Here is a 26,230-nt window from a genome sequence, read left to right as displayed (position 1 = left end):
TAAATGCAAAATCAACAAAACAAAGTGAAATAGCATAACAAAAACAACTAACTCAATTTCACAAATATTATTCACATAATATAAACAACAACAATTGTTGTAGATCGTAATAATTTACTGAGTAGAGCGGAGCAGCAGCAATCGCAACGATAAAAATAATCAATCCATCGATAAGTGCGCGAATATTTGAGTGAATCAAAAAAATTCTGTATTATTGGCAAAAAACCATTGTTTTTGGAATAATGAAAAAAAAATAATAATTTTTGTATTATTTATATGTGTGTATGTATGCATATAAGTTAATATAAATGTCAATTTCTACGTAGAGCGCCCAAGTCTAGCAGCCTATTGATTAAGTGCGTTTGTTTTTTCGCAGACAGTCAGTCTTTTATGGCTGTAGGTATGAATTTGTTAGTGTTTTTTGTCTTCTGACTTGATAACACAAAACTTAAACACATGGAAACAACATGGAAGAAATCACATGCCTGCAATTATCGAAGTAGATTCGAATGCATAACCGTATTTTGTGGCAAGAACTAGAAAACTAACTAAAACAGAAAACAAAGTTACCTTGATAATTCTGAAAAATAAATTTTCTCTATAAAGGCTATTGGCTTTTAGTGAATTGCTAAAGTGACGTCACACTAAAATTACCCTCTACAGTTTCCCGTTCAATCATTTGTCGTTATAACAATTAAAATACACAGTTTTTATATACAATGTCCACAGTTGAACATACATACATACATTTGTACTATTTAACCAATGCACAATAAAACATACACAAACAATAATAGAGTAAACAATGAAGTAAATATTTTTCAGTTTAATCAGTCGAACCCCGGAAAATACACGCACACGCATTCATGCATTTTTTCCTTTCATTCGTAAGTAATTGTGCTAAATTGTCAGCAGACCGACGATAGAAATGTGTACGCCGTGATCCACGCGATCGTCAAACAATCACACACACACAAATACATACATGTACCGAATTTCATAAATAAGCAAACTGACTGACAGTTTTCTGACGTTTAACCACCATTATGCCTCTTATACTCTGTTTCGCATTTACACATTTCCTTTATTGCTCTTCGTTGTCTCCCTTTTGCAGTAAACGCCACTTCTCCATAGACGTCGTTGTCTTCCTGCCTTTATAGCAGCGTCTTCTCTGGTGCTATGCCTCATCTTTTGACTTCAGCTTTCTTTGCACATTTGTGTTTAGCGCAGTTTCTAGCCTCAAACACTCATTGCGGTGATTCTTTTCTTTTTATACATTTTCTAGTTTCTGCTCGTTGATACGATGAGCTGATGACCTCACCTTGATTCTTGTTTACATTTCGCTTTCCTTTTGCCGTCTCTTCTGCATTATTCGTTGTTTTGTATTACCTAGTGCCGTGTTTGTCACAATGTCTATGCATATGCGGATATGGGTGTATGATTGCTTTTGTTGGTATCAAATTTGAGAATTTTGAGATTTTGTTGTTGTTGATTAAAATAATTCATAGACTGATAAATAGAGGAAAACACTGCGACTTGTGGTCTTCTGTGCTCTCACAATGTCTACATCAACTCCATAAGTTTCAGCATCTAATGTTGGGAGTAAGGAAGTCGGTGCGCTCCTCAGTTGGGATGGTATCTCACAAAATTCTGCTCCTGCTTCTCAGAAGTGCTACACATTCTAATTATAGGTATAGTCTCCATGTCACAGAAACGGGTTTGCTTACAGTGGCCCGTATATAGTCCCACCAGTACCCTTAGTTTGCTTCTTGGGAGGTTTGTTAGAAACTTGAATATTTTGGTGTTGTCGCCACCTCTTTTCATTCGGCCGGAACATCTCCCGGATTGAATTGGGACCCACTGCCAAAAAAAAAGGTTGGGCCCGCGATGGCTGCACCAATACCAGACGGTTGAGAGCCATCCGTGTTCCAGTGCAGCGAGTACCCCTTGTAAAATTTATCCCTTTAGTGGTATCGTCCCTAGGAAGGAGATCTAGAGGAAGATTCTCATTGATCTTCATCATGTTTTGGCATAATATCACTTCTTCCCTACCACAACCATCTGCAGAATGGTTTGGTTGGCACAGTGCTTAATCACTATATGCAGTGGTTGAGGTCCAGTATTGCCTCCATCACCGCAGTGGGTGATTATAGGTATCACTATCATGGTGAACATTCATCTAATGATGTGAGGGCTACATCCCCATTTCATGTCCGCCAGACGTTTGTACACCATGAGTGTCTTGGTAACCTTCGCAAGGTGAATCATCTCGTCCTCCAGAGATTTCCGGACTTCAGTCGCCAACTGCTACAGGCAATTAATGAAGAGTATAAAAAAATATATTGTAAAGGGTTTTTCAAAAGCGTAGCTACAAAAGTAGACCGATAGGCAGAGCAAACGACGCCATATTTTCTCTTTGCTCTATTAACATTTCTCTTCAGTAAGGTTTGCCATTTCATCATGGCAAGATATACGAAAAACGAGTCGAAATTATTAAAATTTACTACCCAAATTCGGAGTCAGTGGCCTGAACTTTAAGAGCGCAACATTCAATTTATGATCATTTCTGGCTGAATGACTTCTTAAGCAAAATATGCTTTATTGGTCAAGCAGCAATCCACAAGTACTCCATGAGTCACCATTGCATCCCGAAAAAATTACGGTTTGGTGCGGTTTATGGACCGCCAGCGTCATTGGGGCCTACTTCTTCCGTAATGATCAAGACCGACACGTTACTGTGAATAGGAATCGCTACCGCTCAATGATAACCAAATATTTTTGGCCCGAATTGGATGATATGGACTTGGACAATATGTGGTTCCAACAGGACGGCGCCACAAGTCACAATCGATTGTTGAACTTTGTACGAATATTGAACGTGAAATTGCAGCAGTATCCCGATTTATGCTTGAAAACCGTCGAAAATTGGGTTCAGCGTCTGGACTTCTGTAAACGTGCCCGTGGCGGTTATGCAAAAGAAATCGAGTTCCATACATAATGGCATGAAACCCTTTACTAATTGTTTGTTCGATTCGCCCCAATCAAAGATTCGCGAACGAAACCAACTATCTATCTATGAATCCACAATATTAACAGTTAGCTATTTTCAGTATATTTCAATTTGATTTCATCATCAGTCCCGAAGTTCATTACTCTAACACTTGACAGTAAACAAATTTTATAGTAAAATGCCAGACAAATGGTCCATTTCGTAGCCATTCAATAAGGCAACGAACCAATTGGCAGTGCATAAAAAGACAACAGCTCATCACACCATAATAATAACAGAGAGCCAATATTGAGAGAAAGGTACTGCTGCTCCACTATGTTATTGACATTCAAAGCACAGAACCGCGACGTTCTGGCTGCAGAAGTAGATATGTTTATATATATTTTTCGCCAGCGAATTTTATTATGGAACAGCATTTAAATTTACTCGTGTGAAACGAAAAGGTCCATTATTATTGCTACTGAAGCTGGAGCTAGAACTGGAGCTGTCAAGAATGCGGCAGACAACGATGTGCTGCGGCTGAGGAACAACTTCCACCAACTGCGTATACTTGGCTGCGTCATTTTTAGCTAACAAAAGAAAAACTAAACATTTTATGTTGGAATTCTCTTCATTTTAGCACACTCAGTGTGATTGGAATGCGTGCGCTTCCATTAAGAGGAGGCGGCTACTGTCTACGTGGTATGTATGCTTGTGCGTCTGTATGAATCTTTTGTACAGTGCACAAAACAAGATCACAGCATGATTTTTGAAAATTTTATTTTATTTTTTGTTTTTAATTTGAATACAATTTTTTACACAAGAAGTAAGTAATTAATTAGCTTACCTGGTAACCTGGAGACATAGTAAGAATCCGGGTAGTAATGGTGGTGCACTAACCGATACTATGGGGACTAACTATAGAGTATGATTAATTACCAAGATGTCTCGGGTTGAGCAGAGCTATGCTATCGCATATTAGACCTAGAGGGCAAGGTAAACAGTTCATGACAACCACATGCCGAAAAATTATTATTACATGTCTTCAATGTCAAAGAAAATTTTCTTTGCTACGCCTCACAACAAAGTGCAGAGATTTTAATTTAATTCAAAATTTATTTACGGGACATAAAGGGATAGCAGGAAACGAACTTGTGGACGAATTAGCTCGTACAGCAGCTGAAACAAAACTGTTAAGCCCAGAACCTTTATGGACTGTGGGCCCCCATGCAATCCGGGAAATGTTCTGGACGGAAGAAAAGAGGGACAGAGAGGAGTGCTGGCAGAAGACAGCGGAATTACGCCAATCAAAATGCCTTTTGAGTGGCTATAACACCAAAAGATTCAAGTGTCTAATAAACCTCCCAAAAAGCAAAGCTAAGGGTAGTGATGGGAATATACACGGGCCACTGTAAGCTCGGGAAACACCTACACAATCTGGGCTTGGTCTCGTCGCAAAACTGCCGTTTCTGTGACATGGAGACTGAAACATCCCGTCTCCCTTACTCCCATTAAGAGTGCTGGGACTAATAGTTGTAGACATTGAGAGAGCACTAAAGACGACAGGTCGCAGTGTATTCCTCTATTTATCATTATATTCTATTCTATAACTTATTAACAAATTTCTTTTCCTTTCCGATACACTGTGCTTTAGCGTGGTTTTTACTGAGAGCAGCAGTACAACAACGCATTGGCATGACTTGATGGTATTGTTTGATCTGCATTTGCTACGTTCTTGTGAGATGCGTCATTTTAAGTTTAATATCACATAACCTTAATTGTATGCAACAACAAAGATCTTTGATGTACATATATAAATGCATATACATATATATAGTTGCACTATATGTAAGTATATCGGATCAGATGATGTGATAGCATGTACTGTAATATTAACAACTAAAAACTATTGCATATTTTACAATATTCAACTTTTTTTAATTTAATAAAAGAAATAGTTTATTCCACTGATAAATTTACAGCAGCTTACCGTTACGGGTGAGAGAACACAGTTGAAGTTTTGCAATCAATAAAATGTCAAGCATTTTCCGAGATGGCGTCACCACACTGTGTTGTTGTTTGTTTAACAGAGTAATATTGGAGAGGAATGGCTGCAACAGCTGTTTCTTTAAGTAACTTTAACTCCATATGGTCTGTATTTAAAAGAAAGTTCAACACAGATCTTTTGCAGTTACCGTAACTGTTTAGTTACGGCCAGATAAATTCCATTGGGATTATAGAGTTTATTTTTAAAGAAATGAGAGTAAAAGCATATCTCCCAGGTCTCAATATCTCCAAATATATTCTATCAAAATCAACTATCAAAACAATTTATTCTAATAGACACTGTTCTTGTTGTGGGCAAGCGTTAAACGTAAAATTAAAAACCGCTTAATTTGCCAATATTTTTTGTTAAAATCTAACACTAGACACGCTTATCAGCAAATTGCTTATAAAATAATAAACGTTACACTCGTAAATGTTTTAATTCTGCGAAGCGATATCTGCTGTCATGCTGAGTTTCAATATGCAAGTAATATGTATTGAGTGCCCAGCCCTATTGTATTTTTGCAGCCGTCTCAGCCTCGTTTATCGTTTGCTACTCGTTGATTGTTTGTTTTTGTTGCTGTTACTGTTCTGTTGATAACAACCCCCCGATATGGGCTGTGACATGACCTGCTGTAGATTGCGACTGCAGCGATTGCAAACGTTGATCGTAGTCACAATTAAATGCGGGCGGGTGTTTCACTACACTCATCTGTACATATGTACATACATACATTTATACTACGTGCTTACTACACATTGTGGCCGATGAATATGTATACCCACTGTAACCCCATTATCCCAGTGTTGGAATCCTGCTTGGCGTTGATATTCATGCTTGTAGCATGCCTTGCTGCATAACACATTCTTCGCTTGACGTTAGCTCAATTTCCGTAGACAAACTGCGACCATGCAACGGACGCATAGCGGGAGAGAGTGTGAGTGGGGTGTTATTTGCATTACTGTTGCCGCCGTTATTGCATGTTTTATAGAGTTTGCCAGCAAATGGGGTTATTCACGCTGTATACCCACGTTGCCATGCATAATGAACGAATGCACATATGTTTACTTGTAATGTACAGTTTTAGTCTAAGAAACGTTAATTATTTTATTTCTCCTTCATATTTGTAAGCAAATTTACACTTTTACTAATTGCATTTCATTTAATTAATGTAAATTTGATTTGAAATCATATGAGGCCAGACGATTATTGGGTCTGTATCGCAAAATTCAGCAAATTAAAGTACAAGGAGACCAACTTTGCCAAAATACCAAAGGAAACCTTACAAAAAACACAAACAAAAGGTCATAAGTGATAGCATGAGGTATTGATTTTCAATTAAATATATTTTTTATATTTTTTTCACATACACACATCCATACAAATGTCAAATATTGTATATGATATGTGTTTGCGAAAGCCCTTCCCATAAAAGCGCACAGAAGAAATCGCTGGCGTGAATGGATACGATTTACTTTGATTTTTTTTTCGATTTGGAACGATTCAAGCGATGAATGAAACGATTCGAATAAAACAGTCGAAAATCGGCAACTAAATAAGGCCACAAGCCACAATGAAATGCCGCAAGTATAAAGTGGAAAACAAAGTGGCCAAAATCAAAGTGAAAACGAAGGCACTTCCATACATATATTGAACATATGTATATACATGTGTATGTACATCCATATATGTGTGCGCATACAAGTCAAACCAACCGCTCCCAACTTTGAATTTATTAAGTCATCAGTTAAGGCTGAAATTTTTGCGAGCGATTAAAATTTGTATGGTAAGCGTGTGTATTAGGTATAGACAAATATTTACTAGCTCAAAAACAAAGCCAATTCAGTGCATAATTACATGTAGCAGGCATGTCAAAAAATATAAAAACAATTTCTAAGTTGTAAAATATCACTGTTCGTCGATGACTAAGCGCAGTCCAGCAAAGCGATCACACCCTTTTACCTTGACAATGAATTGATTTGAAGTGATATACCTAATGAATGTTTGTTTTTGGTTTTGAAATCATACATTCATACTCATTTATTTATTTAGCGGATTGTGAATTGGAATTCATTCGAAAAAAACCGCCCACGTCAGATTACCCATCATGTCAACATATTCGATTTCTATGGTTTATTTGACTCGAATTCGAATATGGACGGTAACAGTTATGCGAAAAAATTTAAATTTCTGTCATGGAGAACATTTTTTTCCTTTCGCATAATACTTCTATCGGAATAGAATATAAAGAAGATTTAACAGAATCAGAATTAATAGAAAGAACACATTAAAAAAGGAATTTTGGAATTTTTAAACTGTGTTGTTGGAAATGGACTCTGATATCTGAAGGTTAGAGATAGAAGTAAGAAATTTGAAATTTTCATAGAATCCTCCTAAGCCGTGGACCTTAAGACCAAAAAATTCAATGCTACCGAAGAGAGTTCAATATTTTCATATTGAGACACAATATACTATATCATTATTATCCACATATCCACTTTAAAAGATCGCCTTATCACCATATATACATATTTAGATTTTTTATATACATATTATGCTATTTCAGTCCTTTCGTGCTGATTTTAGCGAATTCAGTATTACATTACAGAGAAACCGTTTTATCTTTGAATCATTTGTAGCTTAAAATCGTATACGATACTTAGTTTCTTAAAGATGGCATGCAAAGTCACACAACACAACCCATTTCGATGCTAGGGGCACAATTAATTCACAATTCAGTTCGATTAACAAAAATTATTGCAATTTTTACAAAATAATCAAAAAAAATTGTCATATTGCAAAACCAGTCAGTCACGTATTTTAACACAATTTAACACACAGGTCATAGCCGATACAAATTCACAAAGGAAAGTAGTCACAAACCGCAGAATCTTCCAGATCTTCGCATTGACGGAAAGGCCATGTATTTATGTATGTTGTTGTTGTTATTGTATATTCCCCAAATAATTTGGAGAAATGCTGCCGATTTGACAGTCCTTGGCCGGATAAAAATCCGGATCCGTTCCGGCTACGTAAAGGGTGATTTTTTAAGAGCTTGATAACTTTTTAAAAAAAAAAAACGCATAAAATTTGCAAAATCTCATCGGTTCTTTATTTGAAACGTTAGATTGGTTCATGACATTTACTTTTTGAAGATAATTTCATTTAAATGTTGACCGCGGCTGCGTCTTAGGTGGTCCATTCGGAAAGTCCAATTTTGGGCAACTTTTTCGAGCATTTCGGCCGGAATAGCCCGAATTTCTTCGGAAATGTTGTCTTCCAAAGCTGGAATAGTTGCTGGCTTATTTCTGTAGACTTTAGACTTGACGTAGCCCCACAAAAAATAGTCTAAAGGCGTTAAATCGCATGATCTTGGTGGCCAACTTACGGGTCCATTTCTTGAGATGAATTGTTCTCCGAAGTTTTCCCTCAAAATGGCCATAGAATCGCGAGCTGTGTGGCATGTAGCGCCATCTTGTTGAAACCACATGTCAACCAAGTTCAGTTCTTCCATTTTTGGCAACAAAAAGTTTGTTAGCATCGAACGATAGCGATCGCCATTCACCGTAACGTTGCGTCCAACAGCATCTTTGAAAAAATACGGTCCAATGATTCCACCAGCGTACAAACCACACCAAACAGTGCATTTTTCGGGATGCATGGGCAGTTCTTGAACGGCTTCTGGTTGCTCTTCACCCCAAATGCGGCAATTTTGCTTATTTACGTAGCCATTCAACCAGAAATGAGCCTCATCGCTGAACAAAATTTGTCGATAAACACATTTCGAACCGAACACTGATTTTGGTAATAAAATTCAATGATTTGCAAGCGTTGCTCGTTAGTAAGTCTATTCATGATGAAATGTCAAAGCATACTGAGCATCTTTCTCTTTGACACCATGTCTGAAATCCCACGTGATCTGTCAAATACTAATGCATGAAAATCCTAACCTCAAAAAAATCACCCGTTAGAACCAACTGTCGTGGAAACATCTGAATTTATATATATCCAAGAATGGTCATCTTGACAGAAATCAGCAAACCTATCTGGGGAATTTTTTTATTTACTACAGTGACAGACAAAAAGGGAGACCCCACAACATCGTATTGTGTGAAAGACTAAAGCCCACCGTCAACAAACTGATTGGACCTTATCAGTGTGGCTTTAGAACCTGGAAAATCAACAGCAGACCAGATATTCACCATGCGCCAAATTTTGGAGAAGACCCGTGAAAATAGGATCGACAGCACGAAAAGGAGCTGCCTTTATGCCGTGATGTCTGAATTTGGTATCCCCGCAAAACTAATACGGCTGTGTAAGCTGGCGTTGAGCAACACCAAAAGCTCCGTCAGGATCGGGAAGGACCTCTCCGAGCCGTTCGATACCAGACGAGGTTTCAGACAAGGTGACTCACTCTCGTATGATTTCTTTAACTTGATGCTGGAGAAAATAATACGAGCTGCAGAGCTAAATAGAGAAGGTACAATCTTCAATAAGAGTGTACAGCTACTGGCGTACGCCGATGATATCGATATCATTGGAAACAACACCCGCGATTATCCAGACTGGATAAGGAAGCGAAGCGTATGGGTCTGGTGGTGAACGAGGACAAGACGAAATATCTCCTGTCGGCAAGCAAACAGTCAGCGCATTCGCGTCTTGGCTCCCACGTCACTGTTGACACTCATAACTTTGAAGTTGTAGATAATTTCGTCTACCTGGGAACTAGCATAAACAGCAATAACAATGTCAGCCTGGAAATCCAACGCAGAATCACTCTTGCCAACAGGTGCTACTTTGGACTAAGTAGGCAATTGAAAAGTAAAGTCCTCTTTCGACGAACAAAAACCAAACTCTACAAGTCTCTCATCATTCCCGTCCTACTTTACGGTGCAGAAGCGTGGACGATGTCAACATCCGATGAGACGGCACTAGGAGTTTTCGAGAGAAAGGTTTTGCGGAAGATTTATGGTCCATTAAGCATTGGCAACGGCGAATACCGCTGACGATGAGCTGTATGTGTTATTCGACGACATAGACATAGTCCAGCGAATAAAAAGACAGCGGCTACGCTGGCTAGGTCATGTTGTTCGAATGGATGAAAGTGCTCCAGCTCTGAAAGTATTCTATGCAGTACCCGCTGGTGGAAGCCGAGGAAGAGGGAGACCTCCACTCCGATGGAAGGACCAGGTGGAGAGGGACCTTGCTTCGCTTGGTATAACCAATTGACGCCAAACTGCCAGAAGGAGGGATACGTGGCGCGCTGTTTTGGACTCGGCTATAACCGCGTAAGTGGTGTCTACGCCAGTCAAGAAGAAGAAGAAGGTGACAAGATCAAAAACAACAACAACAATCATGAGTTGTCAAATTAATACATTATAATATTACTATATTCAGACCTACACATTTCGAAACTGTAATTTCCCTAATAAAATTGTAAATAGTAATATTTTTGCATTAGTTTGAGTGAGTATTAGAAGTTCTTAAAAGAGTGTTTATAAAAGTTCTAATAAAATTTATTAATTAACCTCACTTTTGTGTACATGAATACCAAATGTAGTGAACCCCTACAATTTATGTTGAACTTCTTGCATCCGCACACATTTGCACCAACATAATTAAGTCTACAAATGTATATGTATATATGTGTGTGTATATTGTTTACATTTTATCATTACATACATTGTACAATACCACACCCGCTCCTTCTTTTTATAAATTTAAGCAACTTCATTTTTGCTGCCCTTTTATGTACATATATAAGTACATTTCTGTACAATTTCCCTCTCTGCCCGCTTCCGTTTGAATGGATACTGAATACTGCACTCTTTGGATTAATGCATTCAATTGCATTCAAAGCAACGTACATACATATATAAGTGCGTGCACAGGCACACTCGTTCGTATATACATATGTACAAACTTATATGTATGCATAATTCTGATAACTGAAACAAGCGTGCAATCGAAAAAGCGCAAAACAATTGACAGTGAAGTTAGATAAAATAAACAATAGCGCCCAACAACATATGAACGCAATAGAGAGAAAAAAATTATCTTTTCCTTTTAACATTATCTTTCCTTGTTTACACTAGAACCATATGCGCATAAGTTAATGCGTTTGCAAGTCCGTTTTCTTTGCTTGCTGTCGCTATGTACTAAATGTCAGCAAAGCAGGCAAATTGATGGCGTAAAAGTCAACATTTTCATTATAAATATGAAATTTAATGTGTGCCAGAAGCAATTTTGAACTTTGCGGGATATAAAGATTGATTGCGAGAAAAATAATTAATGCTTCAACAATATTCTTGCAAATTAGCCATTTGTTACCCCCCTGAGCGCAAATTCTTTCGAAATTTAAAAGATGTTGGATATTTCTCTTGAAGTAATGAAAATAAAGGATAAAGGATATTTCCTTGATCGAAAAGTTAGGGAAATTTTAATTTTTTTTCTTGAATTAAATAAAATTTTTGCTTCATTGCTGCAAATATGTAAATATATGACAAGATAAACAGAGTTTTACATAAAAACAATGCATATAAGTGTATTTTTAAGAATTTGCATTTATAACATACAACTTTCTTTCCGTACAATAGCAGTATATTATTAATATTTTTAAACTTGTGCAACTAATTTTTGGCTATCAACACATATGTAAAATTCGTAAAAAAGAATGAGAATAATAAAAATGTATTCCGTAAAGAGTTTTACTTAAACTTACCGCTTTTTGATTGACGGGTCTTCCATAGGTTTTCAAGCGAATGGCGAAAATTCCGATTGCAATAGAAGTAGTTAGAATTGTATGGAGCCACACATTAATAATTTTATTTCTCACTTTTAAGTCACTTTTCGGAGAATTAGTGTAGGTATGTATGCATATAATTTAAGATTACAATTTTATTTAAAAAGCTACAAGACACTGCACATTATGATTAGGTAGCTCTTCAATGTTTATCAATTAATAAATCATATATATTTCACTGATATTGAACGTTGTTAACAATTTTATTTCAATTATTACACAATATACACACACAGCTGAATAACTTTTTACACTGAATTCTTACGGTTGGATTTCACGTTTTCTTTAGAATGCTCTGTCAATTAAGTTGTCTAAATTTGAAATCGTATATTGAGTAAAAATGCGGAAACCGTGAACGATAACTATAAGAAGATAATAAATATATATTTTTTTATATTATGTTGCACATGTTTAAAATTTGATGTTTTGAAATTTTCTTTAGCATACATATATTTTCTTATATTTTATATAAACAATTATGCACATATGTATGTACGTATTTTATTATAATTTGCAATTGATTGTTGCACTTTTATTAAATTAATTGATTGATTTTTACAAGCTTTCTCACTTTTTCACATGAAGCTGTTGCTATGTAACTGCAAGCGAATAATTTGTTTAATAGTACGAGTTGTAGATATTATTTATGTGCACATATACATATATTTATTTATTTTATACATAAATAACATATGTACATTAGGTTTAACGAAATTATACAATTTTATTAAATTGTCTTAATTGGAAACACATATGACCTTTATTAATTATTGAATATTTTAAATGTGTGAAGTAAATATATATACATATAAACAAACTGCAAAACTAAATCATTGTAAACATTAGATATTTAATCATCATGCACTGGTCATCATCAGTGATTGATACTGAACTTTTTTCTAATGGCAAACATATATTGTACATACTTTTTCGTTTATATCTAGTAAAAAATATTAAAACAAGCAATATTTTAACAGCGCAAACTTTTGAAAAATACACTTTATCTGCATTTTGTGCATAGTTATTGTGCTACTCATGATCACGATTGTTCTCATTTCTGCCAAAGCGCAACCAGTCTGCTACCCCAGCCCCTATGCTGTACCCGAGCGAGCCAATGTGTTACCGTAAGACTACGTCTTTTCTCATATTTCTTCTTTTCTGGTCTCCTTCATGAGCAGGTTTCAACCGCCGTTTTCTGTTGGTTTTGTACTATATGAATGCTTGCGCGCTTGCCCACCTCATATATACTGACAGTAGAAATATTAAAAGATAGGTGTGTGTAAAAACACAAAAAGGTAGGGAGGAAATATGTACTTAAAAAACTGGTCCCCGAAATACAAACGATGTAGAAGAAACACTGGTGGACAAAATGTTTGGTACACCCACTCAATTAGACTAGAATAAGTTTCTAATGAAATGACTAAGAACTTTTTTACGATGAATCTCAACAAATTTACACAATTTTATGCATTTTAGTTGAATAAAAGCTGAAAGTCTAAATATTTTAATGATCTTGCAATATTAAAAATTGTCATAAACATATGTGCACACACATATAAGTTATATTAATCCTAATAGAGCATTAGCTGTACAATGCAATCATAAAACTTTTGTTCCACCAATGAATTCAACCTATTTTAATTATTTTCAGTAATTGCTGTGCAAGTACAAACTAATTATATGTACGTTTTATACCGGCGATTTAAAGTGAACACAATTCAATAATGCCACACACGAATATAAAATAGAAAGCAAATCACCCACAACAAAAAAAAAAACTGAAAACTGACTGACGAAAATCAACACGGTGTACAGGACGGAAAGCAATTCGCGCAGATCACCTAACAGCACGCAGCAAAAACGCCAAAGTTGAACTTTTCACTCTTTTTTTCTATCTCCCTTTTACTTCTCGTTTATGGTTATCTGCGCACCTTTTTCATAGCTTCGATTGTGTTTTATCTACAATCGTTTTTAACACACTTTGCACATTTATTTTTCAACACTCTTCTATATTAATAATTTTCTATTTAATTTAACACAAACTCTCTGCACTTGCGCGTTTCCTTCTTTTCCTACTTTCGCACTTATTTTCTTTCTAGTTTTACATTATTCATTCTGTGATCTTCCATATTTTCGTTGTGCACTTTGAATTATCCATTCATTTTTTCACTCTTTGGGTTTTATTTTTTTGAAAGAAAACTCATATTTTATTGTATTAACTTATTTAAACCTTTCTAATTGTACACACATTATCATTTACCAACGCACTAACGAATTTTTACATACTTTTCTCACTTTCCGTTCATCAAACAATCTTCATCATCCAACAAGTGGCGGCCATATTTGCTTTTTTGTGCTCACAGATCACAACCGATCAATATTCTTTATTGTTGCTTTTTATATGTAAATGGCAATTACTGTTGCTGTACTACAGTAGGCACTGTGTTCAATGTATAGCGTCCAAATACCGCACAAATTCACTTCACGAACGAACGAACGTATGTTTATTCTGACGACCGAATGAATACTGGCAACTACTGTCCACTGGCCAATACAATGCAATTGGATTACAAGCACCGATTTCGTATTGGGTGCACAGAGTTGTATTTGTATTGCATGTGTATTAATTCAACTAATAAAATTATATATAATCACATATAGGATATATTGCATAAATTCCAAACTAATTGATTGTGCAGTTTTTATTTTATATTTATAAGTTATTATATAATTATTAAGAAAAGTTCAAAAAACTCTAATTCTGTCGTTATATCTCTACAATTGATGAGCGTTGAATGCAGCCCTAATTGTAGAAATGATTTTGACGTTTAATCCAAATTTACGTCAAATAAGTTTTTGATATTTCTTGCATGTTCGTAATAAAATAATCTTTCTAAAACTGCGACATATAAAGATATTAAAAAGTGTATTATAATAAAAAAAATTGCATGAACCATGAGTTCGGGTTTCGTGACAGAATCTGAAGCTGCAGAAGCACGTAAACGGCGTCAAGAAGAATGGGAAAAAGTACGCACACCCGATCAGCCTTTGGGTACGCACATTGCAATGATTATATACAAATGCGTTTATTTTTAAATAAATAAATTTTAAATAATAAATCTTAGAACGTCCTGAGGAACCATATGACGGGCGATCGCTTTTTGAGCGCTTAAAGGAACAGAAAATGAAAAAGGACTTGGAATATGAGGAAGCACACAAATTAAGTTAGTGCAAAATGATCACAATAAAAATTACTGTACATAGATTAATCCTTTAAAACTTTTAGAAAACTTAATACGTGGTTTGGATGACGATGAAGTACAATTCCTGGAATTGGTTGATCAAAACAAAATTGATGCTGAAAAGAAGCAGATACAAGAGGAACGAAAAGAATTGCAAGATTTCCGCGATCGTGTAGCAACCTTGCAAGAAGAAACTGCTGATAAAGTATTTACAATTATACACATATATATGTTTATTAAAAATTACTATATTTATTATTTCCTTTAGAAACTACAGTCGGAAATTAAAACAGGAAAATTGACGAAAATTTCAACAGCTGCAACTAGCGCAAGACCCACACAAAAGTCTTTACTTGGTCTTGGTATTAAGCGAAAAAATGGTGAAATTGCCGGTTCTTCTAACGCAATCAGTGCCAAAGTAGTCAAAGATTGCCCTACAACAGATGCTATCAAATTGAATGCACTAACCAGCATTAATACAGATCAATTCAACAAAGGGCAACTGAAATGTGTCGCGATACTTCCAGGTATTGGACCATATACTGAGTCCAGTGATTCTGAAATAAGTAGTGGCAGTGAAGATGAGCCTGATAATTACAATAATGGCAATTACGATTTGATGGGACGTAAAAAACAAAAGAAGAAGGGTTGCCAAGACGATGATTGATTAAAATATTGCTAGAATTAAGTAGTAAGAGTATGTTTAATCTGGCTTATGCTATCATTGTGTTATACAAACTTATTACGCAAATATGTAGTTGCTATCATATCATTTTAATGAATTCACACTTAATTTTCGCAATGTTTTGGAACTTTTTTGTAACAGCAACGACGTGTTTACTTCACATTAAAATATTTTATTTTATTAGCAGTAATAAAAGGAAGTGGCACTTGCTTAAGCCATTTATGAAAGTAAAAAACCAATATACATGATAAAATAAAATTTATTCTGTATTTTGTAGATTTTAATAATATGTTACAGGCGTAATCAAAACTTGCACATTTCACTCATATCATGGTTCATGTTTCTTATTTCTATTACGATTCTTCACATTGGATACTTCATAGAAATTACTGCCGATCTTTTTGCGTTTCAAACTGCGCTCCAAAGCACGTTTCTCTTTGGCGGTTAAACGCTTTTTAGCTGCAGGTTGTTTGCCTTCACTATCACTTTCATCGCCCATATCAGGTTCGACTTTAAACTTTCCAGACGCCGTTATCGCCACACTGGCTTTACGTTTGATGCTGGCTTTTTTGTGCACCACACGTCCCAGATCCTCAACGTATTCATCTTCAGAGTAGAACTCGCTAGCGCCGTCGCTTGACTCTTCCTCGTCATCGGGATTTTGTGAACGTTGCTTTTTACGTTCCAAACGCTCGGCTTTCTGTTTTTCAAGTAATTCCAAATCGATTTTGTCCAGCTCACGTACATCGTCTGCTTCGAAATCAATGCCAACTTTAATTTTGCGGAAATCTTGTAGCTGTTTGAACTCTCTCGCCTTTTTAACCGACTCGCTAACGAATGTAGGTGCCTCCGATTTGGCATCATCGCCATCTTGAACGGCTTCGGCGGCGGTGGTTTCTGTTTCGTTGGTGGTTTGTGGCTTATTAGCTTGGGATCTTGGCATTTCATAACCTTCGGGTGCGACATAAAATGGTAACTTTCCACGCTGCCAGTCATTCAGTACCATACGTGAAGTGACAGTTATATCAGGCTCGCCACCTTTTAATAATTTTCCGGATTTTTTAGCTAATTGCTCCAAAAAGTCCATTGACGAAGTCCAGCTTTCCACTTTATATGTTTTCTGTATATATTCCCTACGCACACGTTGTAGAACCGTTTCTGCATAATCTTCAGGATTTGTCACCAATTCCACACGTACCACACCTTTCAAAACCTTTTCGGTGTCGGTTTCGGCTGAGGGATAAACCACACCGGGACAATCGATGAGGAAAATACGTTTCATCAACGTAATATACTGCCAAACTTTTGTCTCTCCAGCGATGGGTGCAACGTTGCACACTTTTTTGGAACGCAATGCGTTAATAACGGAAGATTTGCCTACATTCGGATAACCAATGAAACCAACACTGATTTGTTTTTTGTCCATATGCAGTTTGCCCAACTGGCGGAAAAGATTTATAAGCGCACCTATTGGAAAACAAAAACAAAGGTAAAGTTAATAATAAATAAAATATTATAAATATATATAAATAAAATAAAAGTTAATACTAACCTTTGCCGAAAGGATGCTGCATTGAAGCGTGGAAGGCAATCGTTGGATATTCTGCACTTAATATAGCCACCCAGCGTTGCGTCACCCACACAGGCACCAAATCTACTTTGTTCAAAATGAAGAACAAGTGCTTGTGCGGTTTTTCTTTGCGTAAAAATTGTTCAATGTATTTCGAACGTGTGCCCATGGGATCGCGCGCATCAAGTACTTGGAGTAAAACATCAGAAGCATCAACTACTTTATGCAATTCATTCCAGATACGACGACTCTGTCCGGCAGCAAATATCCAATCGCGTTGCGCAGCTTTTTCGCCTGTGTCTTCACGTATCAAATCAACATCTTTGGTTTCATCATAATTATCGGCTTGTGCCTCTGCGCTACGTGTCAAATCTTCTAAATCGCGTACTTTCAAATTGACACGTTTTCGTTGTTTTTTGGGGCCGAATGTGCTATCGAAACTTTCTGTATCTAATAAATGTACGCGTTTATACTTGCTGGACTCATTGAGCAGTGTAATTGGCAATTGTGACGGCTTCATTATCACTTGATATGGATCTTTTACTGCTTTACCAATCTCATCCTGGAACTTTTGCAAAGCACTTTGCGATATCACCCTGGAATTACTAAACCATTTTGGTGAAGGCTCCACTCGTGCCATTGTGCCAGATGGCAAACGTCCCTATAAAGAAATGTGTGAGCAATTGTTTAAAACAATATATAGGATTTAATTTACCTGGAATGGCGCTGGTGTTATAATTTTTCCTCTGCGATCACGCTTTGCCTTGAAATTGCGATACATTTGCAATCGCTTTATTGTTGCCTGAGTACGAGGATTGGCTACCCCTTTCAGGCCAGATTTGGGTCGCTCTGGGTTCATCGAGTGATTGGAGTGATTAAAGCCCTGCTTTCGCGGTGGCCCGGTGGCGCTTCGAACTTTCGGCATGTTTCTGCTTTTTTATGCCTTAAATATTTGCTAAAATATGATTTTTAAACTGGATATTTTGGAAAATAAACAAAAAATTAAGAGCGCACTAGAAACACAAACACGACGCAGCGTGTGTAATATTTTAAAGGAAACTTCTAGGTTATGTTTTGATCGCAGCTGATTTTGAAGCTATGCTGCTTTGGAGACTTTTCCCAATTCTCTTTTGATATATACAACGTAAACAGAAATCAGTGATGCAAGAATCATTGACTTTTGTTTTAAATCTATAAAATATTCTATACAGAATTTCAATAATATATATTTTATAATTTTACTACAATCATTTGCATGTTTTATTGTTGTGCTTATCATTTCGAAATGTAAATGCATAAGTTATTTTTTTTAAATTCACAATGTGCATTGGTTTTCCATTTCATTATTAAACAGCTTTCACTGAACATACCCCGATTTGCATAAATTCCAATAGTTTTCCTATTTGACATTTGCATCATGGCTTGAAAACTGAATTGTGACTGAATTTTGCTTATTAGATTAGTGAGAAAATGTATTTTATGTAAAAAAATGAACGAATTGGTAAACTAAATGTAGTTGTAATTTAAAAAATATTTTATTTGCAAATAGTTTCTTTGAATTGTTGCGCATCAGAAGTAATGCAATAAGCTAACAAAGTTGGCTGAAGTAATTTCACAAGTGTGTGTATATTTTCCGCCCATTCACTTGACTCGATGTCGCGGAATGCATTTTTTCAATATGTGGATATTTTGGTATAGGGCAATTTGTGAAGTGCTAGGTGTCAAACGAAAACAGCAATAATGTTGCGCATCGGAATGCGCTGCGATCAGTTAAATTTCTTACAATGCAACGAAATGTACTTACACCTACTATCCTTGAAATAGTTGCTTAAATATACATATATGTAAATGTATTCATATGCATACGCTTTGGTAAATACATACATAAATTAATGAAATCATATTTGTTAAATATGGAAACATTGCACAGTTTTAATTATTTGATAAAAGTTTAAATATAATAATAACAAACAGTGCCTAAAATGGATGAACATACACTTAATGACTTGTTGGAGTGTTCTGTGTGTTTGGAACGTTTGGATACTTCATCGAAGGTGTTACCCTGCCAACACACGTTTTGTCGAAAATGCTTAGAGGTAATATGAAGATAGTATTATTTTAATATTTAACAAATACTTCTTAGTATGTATTCATATAAAAATGAATTGCTACAATTTCGCAGGTGATCATGTCCAGTCGGCAAGAGTTGCGCTGTCCGGAATGTCGTGTATTAGTTGAGGTAAAAATAGATGATTTGCCACCAAACGTTCTCTTGATGCGGATACTAGAAGGTGGGTAGAAATACATACATATATGCTTTGCATTCAATTCTTGTAATATGTATAAATATATGCACACTTTATAGTGTAAGTATGCATGTTAGGGCGCTCATTTTAGAAAAGTATCGCAATATCTGCATGTTAAAATCAACCCACGCACAACCAAATTAGATTGGTAGTAACAACAAAATATAATGTGTAAGAGTTTGTATAATTAATATGTCTTATATTCAGTGTGCATAGCTGAAGTATGTTGTTTGCATTAATTGACTTATAAAGTAATAGAAAGCTAATGGACGTATGCATATGCATTATTAAGAAATTAGTACCCAGTAACAAACATTTAGTAACATAAATTCATTTGATTTTACTGTAGAGCTATGCAAAAACCAAAATTAATTTATATTACTATTTTTTTATTAAAATAATAATAATTTATAAGTAAATCATTTATGAGTATATATTATTATATATATTTATTATTTATAACTATATTTATCCGTATTATACATTTTTCTATTAAAGATTAAAATATTTTAAGTTACTTGTCAAATCTGAAAATATAATATATCACTTATAACCTCAATAAATTGCAGGTATGAAAAATGCAGCTGCCAGTAAGACACAACAACAACAGAAATCGCACACCTCTAAATCTAGCCCGGATATTCGAAATATCAACGATTATGAGCAGCAACACCAGACAAATGCACCAACTCAAACCCAACAACAACAACAAAATATACTGCCCATCAGTAACAATATAAGTGCTGGTGTCCAACAACTGCCACAACAGTTTTTGCAACAACGCCGTTGCTTGTTGCCACACGCTTACGCACTTTATGATTTCGAGTCAGCCGAACCGTCCGATTTGCATTTTAAGAAGGGCGATTTGGTGTTGCTTAAGCGTAAAATCGATAGCAATTGGTACGTGGGGCAGCTCAACAACGGCAACGGCTTCATTTCGGAGGGTACTTTCCCCATAAACCACGTGCAAGTTGTTGTACCGTTGCCAACACCGCAATGCATTGCGTTGTATGATTTTAAAATGCCGCCGAATGAGGAGCAAGGTTGTCTCACTTTCAAAAAAGGTACCATTATACATGTTTTGCGACGCGTGGATCATAATTGGGCTGAAGGTTGCATTGGCAGTGCAATTGGTATTTTTCCAATCGCTTTTGTAGAATTGAATGCACTCGCCAAACAGGTGCTCGAAACAACTTACGTAGTTAACAATATGTCAACGGCAACAACGTCTGCCCCGCCAGTTGTAGATCTAGCCACATTGGCCGCGAACTATCCTGCAGCAGCTGCAGGCAGTGCTAAGCAAGCAGTACCGCAACAGTTACGCAATCCACCGCCAATGCCACAAATCGATACAAACAATAGTGAATCCAATACTTCATCGACAACTGCATCGAATTCCTCATCAAGTGCCACTAGCCCACATTCGATTAGCACCACAACAACAACGACAGCGTCTAATAGTGGCATAGCTTGTGTTGTTAATTCAACATCGATGCCGAGCAGTCCGAACCAGTCACTGCCCGCATCGCCACAGCATGAAAGTGCAAACCTCAATATAGTTAGTGGCTCCAGCTCGGTGCGTTTCCGCGATAAACGTGAAAAGCGCCATTCCCTAAATGCTCTACTCTCCGCTGGCAACTTGCACACAGGCTTGGGCACAGGTGCAATGCTAAGCATTTTGCAATCGAATCGTCATTCAGCGGAAATCCTAAGCGTGCCAGCAGACACCAATTCTGCAGATATTGTACGTCATACTTCGTGTGGCAATGGTGTGGAAGTGGAAGAGAGCAGCAATGCTGCTAACGTGGCGGTGCCGCAAAGCACAATGGCACGTGAACAGCAGCAACAACAAATGCATCCACAACAGATCCAACAAAAGCAACAACTGAATGCGCAACAGGCGCAGCAACGCGTCAACGTTTTGAAAACCAGTGTTGTGGGGCAACATGTGCCACCAAGTTTACCTTGGGGTTATCTCGCACTTTATCCATACAAGCCACGCAAAAGCGATGAGTTAGAGCTGAAAAAAGGTATGCGTTTTTAGTTTTAATAAATATTTCGAAAATAAAATATTTTCATTTTTTTTACCAAATTACAGGTTGTGTTTACATCGTAACGGAGCGCTGTCTGGACGGTTGGTTCAAGGGTAAAAACTGGCAAGATATTACCGGCGTTTTTCCAGGCAACTATGTGACGCCACTAAGAAGCCGCGATCAACAACAATTGATGCATCAATGGAAGTATGTGCCATTGCAGAGCGCGCCACACGCCAATCAAAACACTGCAAAAGCCGGCCAAAACCTTATTCCCATTGTGCCGTCACAGCCAGTTGTTACTTCAACATCACAGAGAATACAAAGTTTACATCAACCGCCTGATTTGCCGCCGCGTCAGGTGAGCAGTGCACCCGTACCAGTGTCGTCAGTTTGGACAAAACCTCTCGGTCACACAGTCGAGGCGTTTTTCAACCGCTACAGTAAGACGCATGATAATACGAAAGAGCACAGCGTTAAGGAGAAGGATAGTGGCAAGCAGAAGGAAAATATAGCGCATACAAGCGCGCCAGCAGCTTCTTCCTCCACCACATCCAGTGCGGTGCAGTTAATGAAGCGGTTAGCGCACATCAAATCACGTTCGAAATCACCGAGCAGTGCAAACGCACGCCAACAACAGAAAAGTCCACACTCACAAGCCGCACATGACACGACGGCATCGCCACCAGATGACTCCACCCATAATATGAGCAAAAATACCGTATGCAACGCCATACAGAAAACCAACCCACATTTTGCAGCAGCCAATGCACATGCGCAAATGCATCCGGTACATGTACGGTGAGTATTCAATGCAAACGGAATGTGAACAGACAATTACTGTCTGTTGTGAGAACAATCCCGTTTTGGATAGTGACATTGATTGAACTTCTATTAATTAAAATCACCGTGTACCAATCATATTTCCCTATTTTGTCGATGACTACTCTTAACATACACGACACGTTGAAAACCGGAAGAGTGGTACACTGCTGAAACTAGGGAAGCCAGTCTTATCGTCCGATAACTCTCCTTTCCCCAGTAGTGAAAACACTTGGGGGGCTTCCTTGCTCAGTCACCTCTTACGTCGATGATTGTACGATAATGACGTCGGGCAAGGTATTCGATGACATGTGTTTGAAATTGAACCCCTATCCTCGACATTTCTCGTTTCTTCACTACTAAGAGCCTAACCCTTTCCCTATCAATCAAATCCACAGCTACCTTATTCACCAATTGAACGAAAGAGTACAGTCTAGATCTTAATATATCTGCCGATGGCACTAAAATTCCGTCAATAACCCCAAAAATTTGGGGGTTACACTGAATAGCCTGTACTCTTTCACTCCCCATACGACCGCGATTGTTACCAAGGTACAGATCCACAACAAGATCCCGAAGTCGCTAGTCGCTAGTCGGCAGCACATGCGGTAAAGACAAAGAAACATTGTTGGAAACATACCAGGTTATCGGCCGACCGGTTATAAAATACGCAGCCTGTATATGGTCACTTGAGTGCAGTAGGCTCCCAGAGCTATCAAGAGTATATTCCTGAAATACGTCGGGGACTTACAGAACTATACCGACCGGACTTCGGATGTGACAGACTTCCGATAAGCACTGAACGCCACTCATAGCACCTCTGCGCCATTAACACCTTCTTCTGGATATTGTAGCAGGTTAAACTCCTATCTATTCAGACTGAACCCCGACTCAATATATGTCCTGCATGCAAAGAGTGTTGGCATTACAATAACCACCCTTTTTCATGCCTCTAAACCCAACTCATGCAATACCCCTTTCCCTTTAGTCCGACCCTGTCGAAACAGCCCGATTCCTGGGCCTTCCGTTAGATGACTTTGATAACAATTAATTTAGGCTTGCCGTCAACCTGGATGCATTCCTTAAATTATATGAGGAAGACACTTTTTGATTGTTTTGAGTTTTATGCCATGGCAACATTTCCTTCTACTAGCTGCTCTCACCAGATGTAATCTGTATATTGTATAAACGCAAAATAATATATGTATTTCCACTAATAAAATTTTCCGCACAGTTCTGGCTCCTGCCCTAGCCAATTGTTGCAGAGTCTGCCAAATGATCCAACAGCGGTCGCTGCATCGGCTGCAAATACACCAGCAATGGCACAAATTCAAGAGAATATGCTCAAGGCACAGCCACATTCCACGCAACAAAAACATCAACAACAACAAACACATATGCAACAAGTCACTGCACAAGCAGCTGTGGGCTATGGATCACAGCAATTGAGAGGCCCAAAAGAACGTCCACACTTGCATAAGTAAAACACCAATTCAGATAAAACTTGATATTGCATATTTATTATAATTAATTTAATTTATTATTTTTTTTTATTTAATTAATTAATTTATTTTTATTTAATTAATTAATTTTATTTTTTTATTTAATTAATTAATTCTTTTTTTTCCTTTGTTTTCAGCGCACGCCAATCTATGGATAATGCTACCTTGCGCAGCATTTATAACTCAGTGGTGCCACAACAACAACAACAACAGACACTCTCTAATACGCCTAAAAGTGCTGGCGAACAACAACAAATAATTCCAACAAACACAATTCTGTCGAATCACCGCAAATCCCATAGTTTGGATGCAGCAGCCGCTCTATCTAGCTCCGCCAACGATTATGGCGCAGTTAGCGGCAGCAATAGTGGTCTCACAGCATTGCTCGCGCCCTGCAATATAACAGCAGCCGCAGTTGCGGCAAGTGCCACCACCAAGTCAACACAGTGCTCACGCGAAAGGTACAGCCAGTTACATGTTTTTTTTTTGTTGTTTCTGTGGTGTATGATTTATATATATATCGTATATCTTTTTGACAGCCGTTTCAGGTGTGTAGTGCCATATCCGCCTAATAGTGATATAGAGCTGGAACTACAAGTAGGCGATATCATTTATGTGCAACGTCGTCAGAAAAATGGCTGGTATAAGGGCACGCATGCGCGTTCCAATAAGACCGGTCTGTTTCCAGCATCATTCGTTGAGCCAGATATATAGAATGGTGTAAGGAAAAGTGGAAATCAAGGTTATTCGAATTGTTAATGTTTTCATCGAAATGACATTACCTTTATACTGCGGTATATTGTTAAAAATAACATTAGCGTGTATGTATGTTGATTCAGGAAGTTTAAAGTTAGTCTCCCATATTTCGATTATACTTTCTTGTCCAATATGTAAATACGAGTGCTACCTTTTTGAAACGCAATCAAAACTTTTCATTACTTATTTCAAACTATTACCTTTACGCTTTAAACGATTGCAGTACTTTTACGTTTTTCTTGTTTGATCCCAGTTAGTTTGGAGATATAGTGCAAACTCATTGATTGCAAGTATGTACTAGTACATACGGTTTACCTTATTTACATTAATTGTTGTTTTATCAATTGTCTTCGAAAATTAGTATTTAATCGCTGGTCGATGACCGCAGCATTCATTATGCATAGTTTTAGTTTTTTGTTAAAAACCAAAATTGCAATAAACTTTTCAAAAGTGAATTATTAAAGCGACATAAAAGACATACGCGCGCACTTTTGATATTGTTAGTATTTACGCAATAAAGTAAAAAAAAATTAGTAGTGGAAGAAAAAATTATGAAATGCAATCAAATTGTTCAAACAACAAAGTTATTTTCCATACATTTTTTCTTAACAAATATCGTGAAAACTCTAAAACAATTTATAGGTTATAATTTATACATTACATGTATGCATAAGCAACTAATGAATCTGATTAGAATAAGTAAGAAATTATGCAGTTTTTGTAGAACTACATTTATTAGATACCAACTTGGTACACATTGCACAAACTAAAAATTCAAATCGCACAATTTTAGTTAATAATAAGCGTAATTTAAGCGAAATGTAGGTGACATACATGCACAACATGAACATTTTTTATCATTTAAGCCACTTCAAGCAGGAATAAATTCAATACAGATTTCAAAAACAAAATATTTTGAAAGCACATGCACAAATCCGTTGGAACTTGTTTAACTAAGTGATCAAACAAAATTGTACTTTAAAGAACTAACACACTCGAATAAGAAAGTATCCTGCCATTTTTATACTTTTTTATGTAATTTTATACAAACGAATGCATACGTTACACATACATATGTATGTGTGTTTATATGTATGCAAATACAAATACATAATGCTTTTACATCACGTATTAGCTTAAATTACAATTTTTATGTAAAATAGTTAGTTAGAATTTTTATTACAGATATTCCTGTTGTAGGAAAAATAAAAGATTTACTAACAACGAGCATTGTTTCATTTACAACTTGGAATGCTATATTTGCAAATATCAAATGTAGGCAGGAATAAACTCTTACGAATGGGAACGCATTTTCTTTCGGTTGCAGAAACTGTCAAGTATACTCATAAGTGCTTTCCAAAGTGAGATTTTTTTTTTTAAATTGAGAGCTGGATAATACAATTAAGGTTAAGTGGTTCTCTATCGACGCACGCAGGCCTTTGGTAGACCAATTGTGACTTGTAATACGGTAATATA

The 26,230-nt window shown here is 36.7% G+C and overlaps 4 protein-coding genes across 8 annotated transcripts in view; 2 read left to right on the top strand and 2 right to left on the bottom strand.

Moving 5' to 3' along the window:
- LOC105210966 (uncharacterized) overlaps window positions 1-14,372 on the bottom strand; it is a 254,870-nt gene extending 240,498 nt beyond the window's left edge. The window contains exons 1-3 of one of the 3 annotated variants that reach the window (XM_054232911.1): window positions 14,125-14,372; window positions 12,410-12,437; window positions 11,758-12,200 (exon numbers count right to left, since the gene is read on the bottom strand). In XM_054232911.1, coding sequence (XP_054088886.1) covers window positions 11,758-11,783 — 26 coding nt within the window. In that variant the 5' untranslated portion in view covers window positions 11,784-12,200; window positions 12,410-12,437; window positions 14,125-14,372. The remainder of the gene's footprint in view (window positions 1-11,757; window positions 12,201-12,409; window positions 12,438-14,124) is intronic. The other 2 variants (XM_054232910.1, XM_054232912.1) reach the window with 2 other exon arrangements.
- Window positions 14,373-14,670: 298 nt separating this feature from the next.
- On the top strand, window positions 14,671-16,004 carry Fam192a_0 (PSME3-interacting protein). Its single transcript, XM_011182188.3, has 4 exons — window positions 14,671-14,890; window positions 14,964-15,062; window positions 15,125-15,285; window positions 15,349-16,004. The coding sequence occupies exons 1-4, from the start codon at window positions 14,794-14,796 to the stop codon at window positions 15,745-15,747; spliced, it is 756 nt and encodes a 251-aa protein (XP_011180490.1). The 5' UTR covers window positions 14,671-14,793; the 3' UTR covers window positions 15,748-16,004.
- A 2-nt stretch (window positions 16,005-16,006) lies between these two features.
- LOC105210969 (nucleolar GTP-binding protein 2) lies at window positions 16,007-18,404 on the bottom strand. Its single transcript, XM_029039440.2, has 3 exons — window positions 18,051-18,404; window positions 17,318-17,996; window positions 16,007-17,232 (listed from the first exon to the last, which is right to left on the bottom strand). Exons 1-3 carry the CDS (start codon window positions 18,258-18,260, stop codon window positions 16,094-16,096), a joined length of 2,028 nt encoding a protein of 675 aa, XP_028895273.2. The 5' UTR covers window positions 18,261-18,404; the 3' UTR covers window positions 16,007-16,093.
- Window positions 18,405-18,725: 321 nt separating this feature from the next.
- LOC105210968 (E3 ubiquitin-protein ligase SH3RF1) lies at window positions 18,726-25,447 on the top strand. Of its 3 annotated transcripts, none has more exons than XM_054232916.1 (8): window positions 18,727-19,207; window positions 19,310-19,431; window positions 19,518-19,626; window positions 20,211-21,671; window positions 21,740-22,475; window positions 23,731-23,976; window positions 24,136-24,459; window positions 24,538-25,447. In XM_054232916.1, exons 2-8 carry the CDS (start codon window positions 19,318-19,320, stop codon window positions 24,710-24,712), a joined length of 3,165 nt encoding a protein of 1,054 aa, XP_054088891.1. In that variant the 5' UTR covers window positions 18,727-19,207; window positions 19,310-19,317; the 3' UTR covers window positions 24,713-25,447. The 3 variants fall into 3 exon arrangements, with proteins under 3 accessions (XP_028895251.2, XP_054088891.1, XP_054088890.1); XM_054232915.1 differs by having other exon boundaries at window positions 19,286-19,431; XM_029039418.2 differs by lacking the exon at window positions 23,731-23,976 and having other exon boundaries at window positions 18,726-19,431.
- The last annotated feature ends 783 nt before the right edge of the window (window positions 25,448-26,230 follow it).

Source organism: Zeugodacus cucurbitae, chromosome 6 (genome assembly GCF_028554725.1).
Source record: "Zeugodacus cucurbitae isolate PBARC_wt_2022May chromosome 6, idZeuCucr1.2, whole genome shotgun sequence".
NCBI classification, from domain to species: domain Eukaryota; kingdom Metazoa; phylum Arthropoda; class Insecta; order Diptera; family Tephritidae; genus Zeugodacus; species Zeugodacus cucurbitae.
Note: the sequence above shows the minus strand (reverse complement) of the source record. Positions and strands in the feature narration are given on the sequence as shown.

Coding starts and splice junctions, on each gene's coding strand:
- Fam192a_0 (XM_011182188.3), top strand. CDS start 14,794: ATGAGTTCGGGTTTCGTGACAGAATCTGAAGCTGCAGAAGCACGTAAA. Junction 15,063..15,124: donor TGAGGAAGCACACAAATTAA/GTTAGTGCAAAA, acceptor TAAAACTTTTAG/AAAACTTAATACGTGGTTTG. Junction 15,286..15,348: donor AAGAAGAAACTGCTGATAAA/GTATTTACAATT, acceptor TATTTCCTTTAG/AAACTACAGTCGGAAATTAA.
- LOC105210969 (XM_029039440.2), bottom strand. CDS start 18,260: ATGCCGAAAGTTCGAAGCGCCACCGGGCCACCGCGAAAGCAGGGCTTT. Junction 17,997..18,050: donor TAACACCAGCGCCATTCCAG/GTAAATTAAATC, acceptor ATTTCTTTATAG/GGACGTTTGCCATCTGGCAC. Junction 17,233..17,317: donor GCAGCATCCTTTCGGCAAAG/GTTAGTATTAAC, acceptor GTTTTCCAATAG/GTGCGCTTATAAATCTTTTC.
- LOC105210968 (XM_054232916.1), top strand. CDS start 19,318: ATGGATGAACATACACTTAATGACTTGTTGGAGTGTTCTGTGTGTTTG. Junction 22,476..23,730: donor ATGCATCCGGTACATGTACG/GTGAGTATTCAA, acceptor TTTTCCGCACAG/TTCTGGCTCCTGCCCTAGCC. Junction 24,460..24,537: donor ACACAGTGCTCACGCGAAAG/GTACAGCCAGTT, acceptor TCTTTTTGACAG/CCGTTTCAGGTGTGTAGTGC.